The sequence below is a fragment of the Pleurodeles waltl genome, chromosome 9 (assembly GCF_031143425.1).
Source record: "Pleurodeles waltl isolate 20211129_DDA chromosome 9, aPleWal1.hap1.20221129, whole genome shotgun sequence".
Taxonomy (NCBI): domain Eukaryota; kingdom Metazoa; phylum Chordata; class Amphibia; order Caudata; family Salamandridae; genus Pleurodeles; species Pleurodeles waltl.
In genome coordinates this window covers 645769239-645782894 of record NC_090448.1, presented here as the reverse complement: position 1 = coordinate 645782894, position 13656 = coordinate 645769239, and the positions used below count along the sequence as shown (strand labels likewise).

Below are 13656 nucleotides of genomic sequence, written 5' to 3'. Positions count from 1 at the left end.
GCATTTCAATTGGCATCCTATTCAAGCAAAGGAATTCTGAAGATAATTACATACGTAAAAGTATTTAGGTTGCACCTTCAAAGATGAAACAATGGAAGGCATCTATCTTTGCAATTATTACAATTATATAATATGAGAAAAGCACAGAAAGCACTAATTTTTATTCTTAAATCTTACCTACAAGAGGATTATTCTCTACCATGCGGACTGCACGACTCTCATATTTTAATTTATATGTTAATAATTTTTTAGGCAAAAGTAATGTCATTGCGGTGTCTGCTGAAGTGAATTATTATTACAGAGCCAACCATATTTTATAAGATTTTACTTCAAATTTGCAAAGCGCAGTGAGAGCATAAGTTTCTGCACAGATCTTCCTGTGTACGTGAGGGTGGTTCCGATACAAAGAGAGCAATGATTTCATTGGCAACACGATATAAGGCAGGATTTGAATATTTTGTCCCCAGTTTACCACCACTGTGAGAGTTCCCTCCTTCTGCTCCATATTTATCCTCTCCTTCATGGTCAGGGTCTTATGGAAGTGTCAGGGGAAATAAAGTAAGTCATTTAATTCCCTGTTGAGAGGATCTTCACTTGTAACTAGTCCACAATCTGAGGCTATTTAGAAAACATGAGAACTCTATAAGATCCACCAGCCTTCGACAGTGAGGTTGTGATATGAGCAGTTGTAAGTTCATGGGATCTGATACTTTAAGCATATGAGAAGTGACCACAATAACCTGAGTCAAATTGCCATCCTTTTGCTGCTGTAGTAATTTGTTATACACTAGGTAAGCAGAGACTAGCAATTATTAGTCATAACAAAGCAAATTAGCCACAGTGGCAGAAGAACAAAGGAGCTAAACTCTTGTGACATATCATGCAGAAGAAGTTTCTGCAACTCACTGTCTTATCCTGAAAAACCTGGAGTTGCCCATATCTATTAGATCCAAAGGTGTTTGTTGTTATTGGTGGCCAAAAACCCATATGACCAAGGCCTTAAAGTTGTGACGCCTAAACATTCTGGGAAGACATTCAATGTAGTTTAAGTTTAAGACCACTACTTGTGTCAACAATGACTGATTGTGATCTCTCCAAGAATCTGGGTGAAGGTTGACTTTGCTCACTTCAACTGCCAGTTTACTCAGATTCCATGCTAGTCCCAGCAAGTGGTGTTACTAACAATGAAAAGAAATGTGTAGAACATGTAATTTGAAAACAGTTTTATGTACAAAATACAAGGTAGTAACTTACTTCCATGATTAAACACCATCTGCACAGAAGATATCTTTGGATGGAAATCCATATCAGTGAAGTAATCTTAATTGTGACTCATGATTAAACACCGTCTGCAAGAAGCATATCCTTGGAGGGAAATGCACTTCAGTGAAGTAATCTCAATTGTGCTCCAAGAAAGACACACTTTTGCTAAGGACAATTCATTGTTCTTTTAACAGAACCATTCTCAGATGCAACTAAGGAGGATTTTGGTTTGATCATTTATGAATACTTCACAAGAAGTTCACATCACATTGTGCTATACGTAAATTGATTTTTCACTCAGATAAGATTTATTATAGATTTCAGTAAGGACCTTGTTGAAAAATAAATTACTAAAAAAATAATTGTATTAAAACCATTCAACTCGGTATTATGTATGTGCTTCAAACCCACTCTGAGTCAGGATAACACAGATCTTGGATCTATAAAAGCATCAATACTATCTGATTCATCATCCTTCCTCTTTTCTATTCCAGCGAACCTGTAGCAAATTGACCTTGGCTTTGACATCCATCCTGGAAGTGAATATAATAGATTTATTTATTTTTCCAAATTGTTCAAATAGTTTTCAATATACTATTCCTTTCATACTATTGAAATGTAGCATTTCATGACTGAGTTAGATAACTAGTGCTGAGTCTGCTTCTTCAAACTGAGAAGTTTCTCATCTTTTCAAAGGTTTTCTAGTATCGGAGTGAACTTTCATAAACTGGTTTGAACTTGTCATCAGTCTGACAATCATCTTCCTAGTGCTTGTTCCATGAATCACAATAGAGGGAGTGTGCTCCACATATGCATTGTTGCCTCTGCACTTGTCTATTAACCACACCTAATGTTTACACTAGGTGTATTAGTAGCCAAAGGAGACTTAACGTACTTGTGGAAATACTCATCCAAAATATTGTCAAGGCGTTACATAGTGTACACATGCCAGGTAGTAGTGTAAAACGCCTATAAGACTACATACTTCTAAATAAAAACAGAGTGTGGCAACATTGCAACCTGCCAGCATTCTAATGCATGTTCTTACAGATGATGAGATCTGGGATAAACTTAAGTTATTCATCCATCTCTGTTTCCTCTTGCAAACAGAATACTCAAATTGCAGTAGGACTTAGTAGTGGGAGTGTTACTGTGAGTATGTGTCTCCTATGGGTTACTCTCTTGTTAGTTGAAAATATTATTTACCCTGGTAGCAGTCAGATGTAGTCAGGTGAATGCTTAGTGCCCCTCTCAATTGTGACCAAGTTTTTATAATATATGTAGTGATTTACCATTTGTATTTATTTGTTTTCTCATCCCTTTGTGTTTCTATATGTTTTGTATAATCTGTGCCTGCTGTGACTGATTTAGAGGTTTTACCGCTTGCTTTTTGGTCAGGATTGATTTCAGGACTTATTTTCTTGCCACCATTCTCTGACTGCTCTTTCAGACATAATCATTTTCCTGTCTGAGCACTATATTTAGTAGGGTCCGGGGAAATATTGTGGGAGAAGCTTTAGTCCTTTCTGACTTTTAATCATTATTTAACTTATAAATCGTGATGAGTAGTTTTACAATTGTTTTTACAAGTATAGGCCTAAAATTGCAAGAATCAAGATCATCCATGACAGAAATCAAGGAGTTGAGTTGAGGGAGTTACTATAGATATTAAGCACCACTTAATTTCTTTTTCTCTATTTTCTTCTGCATCTTAAGAACTTTGCACTTCTCTTGCATCTTTGAATGTTTGATAAGAACAAAAGCCCAAGTGGCCCAGTTTCAAGATTTACCAGACTATTTGCTTGTCTCAAACTGTCTCTGGATCAAAACAGCTGCAAGAGAAGAATCAAACAGCTAGCATAGATAGAGGAGGAAAATACTCACAAAACAAGATAAATGCCCGGAACAGGAGAAAATAATGTCATGTTTCCATTCAGAGAGTAATAGTTTCAGGGAAGCAGGGGTTGCAGAAGGAACATTTATGATGCACTCAAAGTGTAGATTCATAGATCCATTAACTCTTGTGTCTTTCAACATTTGTTTAGAGGCAGAATTTCAGGCAACAGATGTCCGAAGATTACATAACCTTTAAACTTCTGTCACTCAGCCTTTGAACTTCAAACACAGCAGTGATAGAGAGTAATAATAACTCAGATGCCATATGGCTGTTCTACAGACAGGGTCTTCATGTAAGCAGATTTTTCATTAGCGGCAGTTCAACTATGTGCATAGTGCATGATCCAAAGTTTGCTCCTCAGAGGGTGAAAGTGTATTTTCTAGTCTTTATCTATTGATTTCATGCATAACCTTTGTACATGAGGACTCTGCTCTTTCATACAGGTCATGAAACAACTACGAGAAATTCTACTAACATCTCTGCAGCACCAAGCATCACAGCCAGCCCAACAACTATGTCAACCATGGTGACTAATCAAACCACTCCTACATATTCTACCACCACCACTTCAGGTAATGCTTTGCAATCACATTGATGTATTTTTATAATATCACTCAAAATACACATACTTAGGGGTTCCACAACTGCTTAGTGCATTATTTCCAAAATCATGTTTTCAGTCAGCATCTCAATTGGCATCCTATTCAAGCAAAGGAATTCTGAAGATAATTACATACGTAAAAGTATTTAGGTTGCACCTTCAAAGATGAAACAATGGAAGGCATCTATCTTTGCAACTATTACAATTATATAATATGAGAAAAGCACAGAAAGCACTTATTTTTATTCTTAAAGCTTACCTACAAGAGGATTATTCTCTACCATGCGGACTGCACGACTCTCATATTTTAATTTATATGTTAATAATTTTTTAGGCAAAAGTAATGTCATTGCGGTGTCTGCTGAAGTGAATTATTATTACAGAGCCAACCATATTTTATAAGATTTTACTTCAAATTTGCAAAGCGCAGTGAAAGCATAAGTTTCTGCACAGATCTTCCTGTGTACGTGAGGGTGGTTCCGATACAAAGAGAGCAATGATTTCATTGGCAACACGATATAAGGCAGGATTTGAATATTTTGTCCCCAGTTTACCACCACTGTGAGAGTTCCCTCCTTCTGCTCCATATTTATCCTCTCCTTCATGGTCAGGGTCTTATGGAAGTGTCAGGGGAAATAAAGTAAGTCATTTCATTCCCTGTTGAGAGGATCTTCACTTGTAACTAGTCCACAATCTGAGGCTATTTAGAAAACATGAGAACTCTATAAGATCCACCAGCCTTCGACAGTGAGGTTGTGATATGAGCAGTTGTAAGTTCATGGGATCTGATACTTTAAGCATATGAGAAGTGACCACAATAACCTGAGTCAAATTGCCATCCTTTTGCTGCTGTAGTAATTTTTTATACACTAGGTAAGCAGAGACTAGCAATGATTAGTCATAACAAAGCAAATTAGCCACAGTGGCAGAAGAACAAAGGAGCTAAACTCTTGTGACATATCATGCAGAAGAAGTTTCTGCAACTCACTGTCTTATCATGAAAAACCTGGAGTTGCCCATATCTATTAGATCCAAAGGTGTTTGTTGTTATTGGTGGCCAAAAATCCATATGACCAAGGCCTTAAAGTTGTGACGCCTAAACATTCTGGGAAGACATTCAATGTAGTTTAAGTTTAAGACCACTACTTGTGTCAACAATGACTGATTGTGATCTCTCCAAGAATCTGGGTGAAGGTTGACTTTGCTCACTTCAACTGCTAGTTTACTCAGATTCCATGCTAGTCCCAGCAAGTGGTGTTACTAACAATGAAAAGAAATTTGTAGAACATGTGATTTGAAAACAGTTTTATGTACAAAATACAAGGTAGTAACTTACTTCCATGATTAAACACCATCTGCACAGAAGATATCTTTGGATGGAAATCCATATCAGTGAAGTAATCTTAATTGTGACTCATGATTAAACACCGTCTGCAAGAAGCATATCCTTGGAGGGAAATGCACTTCAGTGAACTAATCTCAATTGTGCTCCAAGAAAGACACACTTTTGCTAAGGACAATTCATTGTTCTGCTAACAGAAGCATTCTCAGATGCAACTAAGGAGGATTTTGGTTTGGATCATTTATGAATACTTCACAAGAAGTTCACATCACATTGTGCTATACGTAAACTGATTTTTCACTCAGATAAGATTTATTATAGATTTCAGTAAGGACCTTGTTGAAAAATAAATTACTAAAAAAATAATTGTATTAAAACCATTCAACTCGGTATTATGTATGTGCTTCAAACCCACTCTGAGTCAGGATAACACAGATCTTGGATCTATAAAAGCATCAATACTATCTGATTCACCATCCTTCCTCTTTTCTATTCCAGCGAACCTGTTGCAAATTGACCTTGGCTCTGACATCCATCCTGGAAGTGAATATAATAGATATATTTATTTTTCCAAATTGTTCAAATAGTTTTCAATATACTATTCCTTTCATACTATTGAAATGTAGCATTTCATGACTGAGTTAGATAACTAGTGCTGAGTCTGCTTCTTCAAACTGAGAAGTTTCTCATCTTTTCAAAGGTTTTCTAGTATCGGAGTGAACTTTCATAAACTGGTTTGAACTTGTCATCAGTCTGACAATCATCTTCCTAGTGCTTGTTGCATGAATCACAATAGAGGGAGTGTGCTCCACATATGCATTGTTGCCTCTGCACTTGTCTACTAACCACACCTAATGTTTACACTAGGTGTATTAGTGGCCAAAGGAGACTTAACGTACTTGTGGAAATACTCATCCAAAATATTGTCAAGGCGTTACATAGTGTACACATGCCAGGTAGTAGTGTAAAACGCCTATAAGACTACATACTTCTAAATAAAAACAGAGTGTGGCAACATTGCAACCTGCCAGCATTCTAATGCATGTTCTTACAGATGATGAGATCTGGGATAAACTTAAGTTATTCATCCATCTCTGTTTCCTCTTGCAAACAGAATACTCAAATTGCAGTAGGACTTAGTAGTGGGAGTGTTACTGTGAGTATGTGTCTCCTATGGGTTACTCTCTTGTTAGTTGAAAATATTATTTACCCTGGTAGCAGTCAGATGTAGTCAGGTGAATGCTTAGTGCCCCTCTCAATTGTGACCAGGTTTTTATAATATATGTAGTGATTTACCATTTGTATATATTTGTTTTCTCATCCCTTTGTGTTTCTATATGTATTGTATAATCTGTGCCTGCTGTGATTGATTTAGAAGTTTTACCGCTTGCTTTTTGGTCAGGATTGATTTCAGGACTTATTTTCTTGCCACCATTCTCTGACTGCTCTTTGAGACATAATCATTTTCCTGTCTGACCAATATATTTAGTAGGGTCCGGTGAAATATTGTGGGAGAAGCTTTAGTCCTTTCTGACTTTTAATCATTATTTAACTTAGAAATCGTGATGAGTAGTTTTACTATTGTTTTTACAAGTATAGGCCTAAAATTGCAAGAATCAAGATCATCCATGACAGAAATCAAGGAGTTGAGTTGAGGGAGTTACTATAGATATTAAGCACCACTTAATTTCTTTTTCTCTATTTTCTTCTGCATCTTAAGAACTTTGCACTTCTCTTGCATCTTTGAATGTTTGATAAGAGCAAAAGCCCAAGTTGCCCAGTTTCAAGATTTACCAGACTATTCGCTTGTCTCAAACTGTCTCTGGATCAAAACAGCTGCAAGAGAAGAATCAAACAGCTAGCATAGACAGAGGAGGAAAATACCCACAAAACAAGATAAATGCCCGGAACAGGAGAAAATAATGTCATGTTTCCATTCAGAGAGTAATAGTTTCAGCGAAGCAGGGGTTGCAGAAGGAACACTTATGATGCCATCAAAGTGTAGATTCACAGATCCATTCCTCTCTTGTGTCTTTGAACATTTGTTTAGAGGCAGAATTTCAGGCAACAGATGTCCGAAGATTACATAACCTTTAAACTTCTGTCACTCAGCCTTTGAACTTCAAACACAGCAGTGATAGAGAGTAATAATAACTCAGATGCCATATGGCTGTTCTACAGACAGGGTCTTCATGTAAGCAGATTTTTCAGTAGCGGCAGTTCAACTATGTGCATAGTGCATGATACAAAGTTTGCTCCTCAGAGTGTGAAAGTGTATTTTCTAGTCTTTATCTATTGATTTCATGTATAACCTTTGTACATGAGGACTCTGCTCTTTCATACAGGTCATGAAACAACTACAACAAATTCTACTAACATCTCTGCAGCACCAAGCATCACAGCCAGCCCAACAACTATGTCAACCATGGTGACTAATCAAACCACTCCTACATATTCTACCACCACCACTTCAGGTAATGCCTTGCAATCACATTGATGTATTTTTATAATATCACTCAAAATACACATACTTAGGGGTTCCACAACTGCTTAGTGCATTATTTCCAAAATCATGTTTTCAGTCAGCATTTCAATTGGCATCCTATTCAAGCAAAGGAATTCTGAAGATAATTACATATGTAAAAGTATTTAGGTTGCACCTTCAAAGATGAAACAATGGAAGGCATCTATCTTTGCAACTATTACAATTATATAATATGAGAAAAGCACAGAAAGCACTTATTTTTATTCTTAAATCTTACCTACAAGAGGATTATTCTCTACCATGCGGACTGCACGACTCTCATATTTTAATTTATATGTTAATAATTTTTTAGGCAAAAGTAATGTCATTGCGGTGTCTGCTGAAGTGAATTATTATTACAGAGCCAACCATATTTTATAAGATTTTACTTCAAATTTGCAAAGCGCAGTGAAAGAATAAGTTTCTGCACAGATCTTCCTGTGTATGTGAGGGTGGTTCCGATACAAAGAGAGCAATGATTTCATTGGCAACACGATATAAGGCAGGATTTGAATGTTTTGTCCCCAGTTTACCACCACTGTGAGAGTTCCCTCCTTCTGCTCCATATTTATCCTCTCCTTCATGGTCAGGGTCTTATGGAAGTGTCAGGGGAAATAAAGTAAGTCATTTCATTCCCTGTTGAGAGGATCTTCACTTGTAACTAGTCCACAATCTGAGGCTATTTAGAAAACATGAGAACTCTATAAGATCCACCAGCCTTCGACAGTGAGGTTGTGATATGAGCAGTTGTAAGTTCATGGGATCTGATACTTTAAGCATACGAGAAGTGACCACAATAACCTGAGTCAAATTGCCATCCTTTTGCTGCTGTAGTAATTTGTTATACACTAGGTAAGCAGAGACTAGCAATGATTAGTCATAACAAAGCAAATTAGCCACAGTGGCAGAAGAACAAAGGAGCTAAACTCTTGTGACATATCATGCAGAAGAAGTTTCTGCAACTCACTGTCTTATCCTGAAAAACCTGGAGTTGCCCATATCTATTAGATCCAAAGGTGTTTGTTGTTATTGGTGGCCAAAAATCCATATGACCAAGGCCTTAAAGTTGTGACGCCTAAACATTTTGGGAAGACATTCAATGTAGTTTAAGTTTAAGACCACTACTTGTGTCAACAATGATTGATTGTGATCTCTCCAAGAATCTGGGTGAAGGTTGACTTTGCTCACTTCAACTGCCAGTTTACTCAGAGTCCATGCTAGTCCCAGCAAGTGGTGTTACTAACAATGAAAAGAAATTTGTAGAACATGTGATTTGAAAACTGTTTTATGTACAAAATACAAGGTAGTAACTTACTTCCATGATTAAACACCATCTGCACAGAAGATATCTTTGGATGGAAATCCATATCAGTGAAGTAATCTTAATTGTGACTCATGATTAAACACCGTCTGCAAGAAGCATATCCTTGGAGGGAAATGCACTTCAGTGAAGTAATCTCAATTGTGCTCCAAGAAAGACACACTTTTGCTAAGGACAATTCATTGTTCTGCTAACAGAAGCATTCTCAGATGCAACTAAGGAGGATTTTGGTTTGGATCATTTATGAATACTTCACAAGAAGTTCACATCACATTGTGCTATACGTAAACTGATTTTTCACTCAGATAAGATTTATTATAGATTTCAGTAAGGACCTTGTTGAAAAATAAATTACTAAAAAAATAATTGTATTTAAACCATTCAACTCGGTATTATGTATGTGCTTCAAACCCACTCTGAGTCAGGAGAACACAGATCTTGGATCTATAAAAGCATCAATACTATCTGATTCATCATCCTTCCTCTTTTCTATTCCAGCGAACCTGTAGCAAATTGACCTTGGCTTTGACATCCATCCTGGAAGTGAATATAATAGATATATTTATTTTTCCAAATTGTTCAAATAGTTTTCAATATACTATTCCTTTCATACTATTGAAATGTAGCATTTCATGACTGAGTTAGATAACTAGTGCTGAGTCTGCTTCTTCAAACTGAGAAGTTTCTCATCTTTTCAAAGGTTTTCTAGTATCGGAGTGAACTTTCATAAACTGGTTTGAACTTGTCATCAGTCTGACAATCATCTTCCTAGTGCTTGTTGCATGAATCACAATAGAGGGAGTGTGCTCCACATATGCATTGTTGCCTCTGCACTTGTCTACTAACCACACCTAATGTTTACACTAGGTGTATTAGTGGCCAAAGGAGACTTAACGTACTTGTGGAAATACTCATCCAAAATATTGTCAAGGCGTTACATAGTGTACACATGCCAGGTAGTAGTGTAAAACGCCTATAAGACTACATACTTCTAAATAAAAACAGAGTGTGGCAACATTGCAACCTGCCAGCATTCTAATGCATGTTCTTACAGATGATGAGATCTGGGATAAACTTAAGTTATTCATCCATCTCTGTTTCCTCTTGCAAACAGAATACTCAAATTGCAGTAGGACTTAGTAGTGGGAGTGTTACTGTGAGTATGTGTCTCCTATGGGTTACTCTCTTGTTAGTTGAAAATATTATTTACCCTGGTAGCAGTCAGATGTAGTCAGGTGAATGCTTAGTGCCCCTCTCAATTGTGACCAGGTTTTTATAATATATGTAGTGATTTACCATTTGTATATATTTGTTTTCTCATCCCTTTGTGTTTCTATATGTTTTGTATAATCTGTGCCTGCTGTGATTGATTTAGAAGCTTTACCGCTTGCTTTTTGGTCAGGATTGATTTCAGGACTTATTTTCTTGCCACCATTCTCTGACTGCTCTTTGAGACATAATCATTTTCCTGTCTGAGCACTATATTTAGTAGTGTCCGGTGAAATATTGTGGGAGAAGCTTTAGTCCTTTCTGACTTTTAATCATTATTTAACTTAGAAATCGTGATGAGTAGTTTTACTATTGTTTTTACAAGTATAGGCCTAAAATTGCAAAAATCAAGATCATCCATGACAGAAATCAAGGAGTTGAGTTGAGGGAGTTACTATAGATATTAAGCACCACTTAATTTCTTTATCTCTATTTTCTTCTGCATCTTAAGAACGTTGCACTTCTCTTGCATCTTTGAATGTTTGATAAGAGCAAAAGCCCAAGTTGCCCAGTTTCAAGATTTACCAGACTATTCGCTTGTCTCAAACTGTCTCTGGATCAAACCAGCTGCAAGAGAAGAATCAAACAGCTAGAATAGACAGAGGAGGAAAATACCCACAAAACAAGATAAATGCCCGGAACAGGAGAAAATAATGTCATGTTTCCATTCAGAGAGTAATAGTTTCAGGGAAGCAGGGGTTGCAGAAGGAACACTTATGATGCCATCAAAGTGTAGATTCACAGATCCATTTCTCTCTTGTGTCTTTGAACATTTGTTTAGAGGCAGAATTTCAGGCAACAGATGTCCGAAGATTACATAACCTTTAAACTTCTGTCACTCAGCCTTTGAACTTCAAACACAGCAGTGATAGAGAGTAATAATAACTCAGATGCCATATGGCTGTTCTACAGACAGGGTCTTCATGTAAGCAGATTTTTCAGTAGCGGCAGTTCAACTATGTGCATAGTGCATGATCCAAAGTTTGCTCCTCAGAGGGTGAAAGTGTATTTTCTAGTCTTTATCTATTGATTTCATGTATAATATTTGTACATGAGGACTCTGCTCTTTCATACAGGTCATGAAACAACTACGACAAATTCTACTAACATCTCTGCAGCACCAAGCATCACAGCCAGCCCAACAACTATGTCAACCATGGTGACTAATCAAACCACTCCTACATATTCTACCACCACCACTTCAGGTAATGCTTTGCAATCACATTGATTTATTTTTATAATATCACTAAAAATACACATACTTAGGGGTTCCACAACTGCTTAGTGCATTATTTCCAAAATCATGTTTTCAGTCAGCATTTCAATTGGCATCCTATTCAAGCAAAGGAATTCTGAAGATAATTACATACGTAAAAGTATTTAGGTTGCATCTTCAAAGATGAAACAATGGAAGGCATCTATCTTTACAATTATTACAATTATATAATATGAGAAAAGCACAGAAAGAACTAATTTTTATTCTTAAATCTTACCTACAAGAGGATTATTCTCTACCATGCGGACTGCACGACTCTCATATTTTAATTTATATGTTAATAATTTTTTAGGCAAAAGTAATGTCATTGCGGTGTCTGCTGAAGTGAATTATTATTACAGAGCCAACCATATTTTATAAGATTTTACTTCAAATTTGCAAAGCGCAGTGAGAGCATAAGTTTCTGCACAGATCTTCCTGTGTACGTGAGGGTGGTTCCGATATAAAGAGAGCAATGATTTCATTGGCAACACGATATAAGGCAGGATTTGAATATTTTGTCCCCAGTTTACCACCACTGTGAGAGTTCCCTCCTTCTGCTCCATATTTATCCTCTCCTTCATGGTCAGGGTCTTATGGAAGTGTCAGGGAAAATAAAGTAAGTCATTTAATTCCCCGTTGAGAGGATCTTCACCTGTAACTAGTCCACAATCTGAGGCTATTTAGAAAACATGAGAACTCTATAAGATCCACCAGCCTTCGACAGTGAGGTTGTGATATGAGCAGTTGTAAGTTCATTGGATCTGATACTTTAAGCATACGAGAAGTGACCACAATAACCTGAGTCAAATTGCCATCCTTTTGCTGCTGTAGTAATTTGTTATACACTAGGTAAGCAGAGACTAGCAATTATTAGTCATAACAAAGCAAATTAGCCACAGTGGCAGAAGAACAAAGGAGCTAAACTCTTGTGACATATCATGCAGAAGAAGTTTCTGCAACTCACTGTCTTATCCTGAAAAACCTGGAGTTGCCCATATCTATTAGATCCAAAGGTGTTTGTTGTTATTGGTGGCCAAAAACGCATATGACCAAGGCCTTAAAGTTGTGACGCCTAAACATTCTGGGAAGACATTCAATGTAGTTTAAGTTTAAGACTACTACTTGTGTCAACAATGACTGATTGTGATCTCTCCAAGAATCTGGGTGAAGGTTGACTTTGCTCACTTCAACTGCCAGTTTACTAAGATTCCATGCTAGTCCCAGCAAGTGGTGTTACTAACAATGAAAAGAAATTTGTAGAACATGTGATTTGAAAACTGTTTTATGTACAAAATACAAGGTAGTAACTTACTTCCATGATTAAACACCATCTGCACAGAAGATATCTTTGGATGGAAATCCATATCAGTGAAGTAATCTTAATTGTGACTCATGATTAAACACCGTCTGCAAGAAGCATATCCTTGGAGGGAAATGCACTTCAGTGAAGTAATCTCAATTGTGCTCCAAGAAAGACACACTTTTGCTAAGGACAATTCATTGTTCTGCTAACAGAAGCATTCTCAGATGCAACTAAGGAGGATTTTGGTTTGGATCATTTGTGAATACTTCACAAGAAGTTCACATCACATTGTGCTATACGTAAACTGATTTTTCACTCAGATAAGATTTATTATAGATTTCAGTAAGGACCTTGTTGAAAAATAAATTACTAAAAAAATAATTGTATTAAAACCATTCAACTCGGTATTATGTATGTGCTTCAAACCCACTCTGAGTCAGGAGAACACAGATCTTGGATCTATAAAAGCATCAATACTATCTGATTCATCATCCTTCCTCTTTTCTATTCCAGCGAACCTGTAGCAAATTGACCTTGGCTTTGACATCCATCCTGGAAGTGAATATAATAGATATATTTATTTTTCCAAATTGTTCAAATAGTTTTCAATATACTATTCCTTTCATACTATTGAAATGTAGCATTTCATGACTGAGTTAGATAACTAGTGCTGAGTCTGCTTCTTCAAACTGAGAAGTTTCTCATCTTTTCAAAGGTTTTCTAGTATCGGAGTGAACTTTCATAAACTGGTTTGAACTTGTCATCAGTCTGACAATCATCTTCCTAGTGCTTGTTGCATGAATCACAATAGAGGGAGTGTGCTCCACATATGCATTGTTGCCTCTGCACTTGTCTACTAACCACACCTAATGTTTACA

At 36.7% G+C, this 13656-nt stretch overlaps 1 protein-coding gene across 1 annotated transcript in view; it reads left to right on the top strand.

Moving 5' to 3' along the window:
- The window catches only part of LOC138259722 (mucin-2-like), a 256782-nt gene that overhangs the window by 174839 nt on the left and 68287 nt on the right, over positions 1–13656 (top strand). The window contains exons 35-37 of the mRNA XM_069207617.1: positions 3604–3732; positions 7449–7577; positions 11294–11422. Of these exons, the coding sequence (XP_069063718.1) occupies positions 3604–3732; positions 7449–7577; positions 11294–11422 (387 nt within the window). The remainder of the gene's footprint in view (positions 1–3603; positions 3733–7448; positions 7578–11293; positions 11423–13656) is intronic.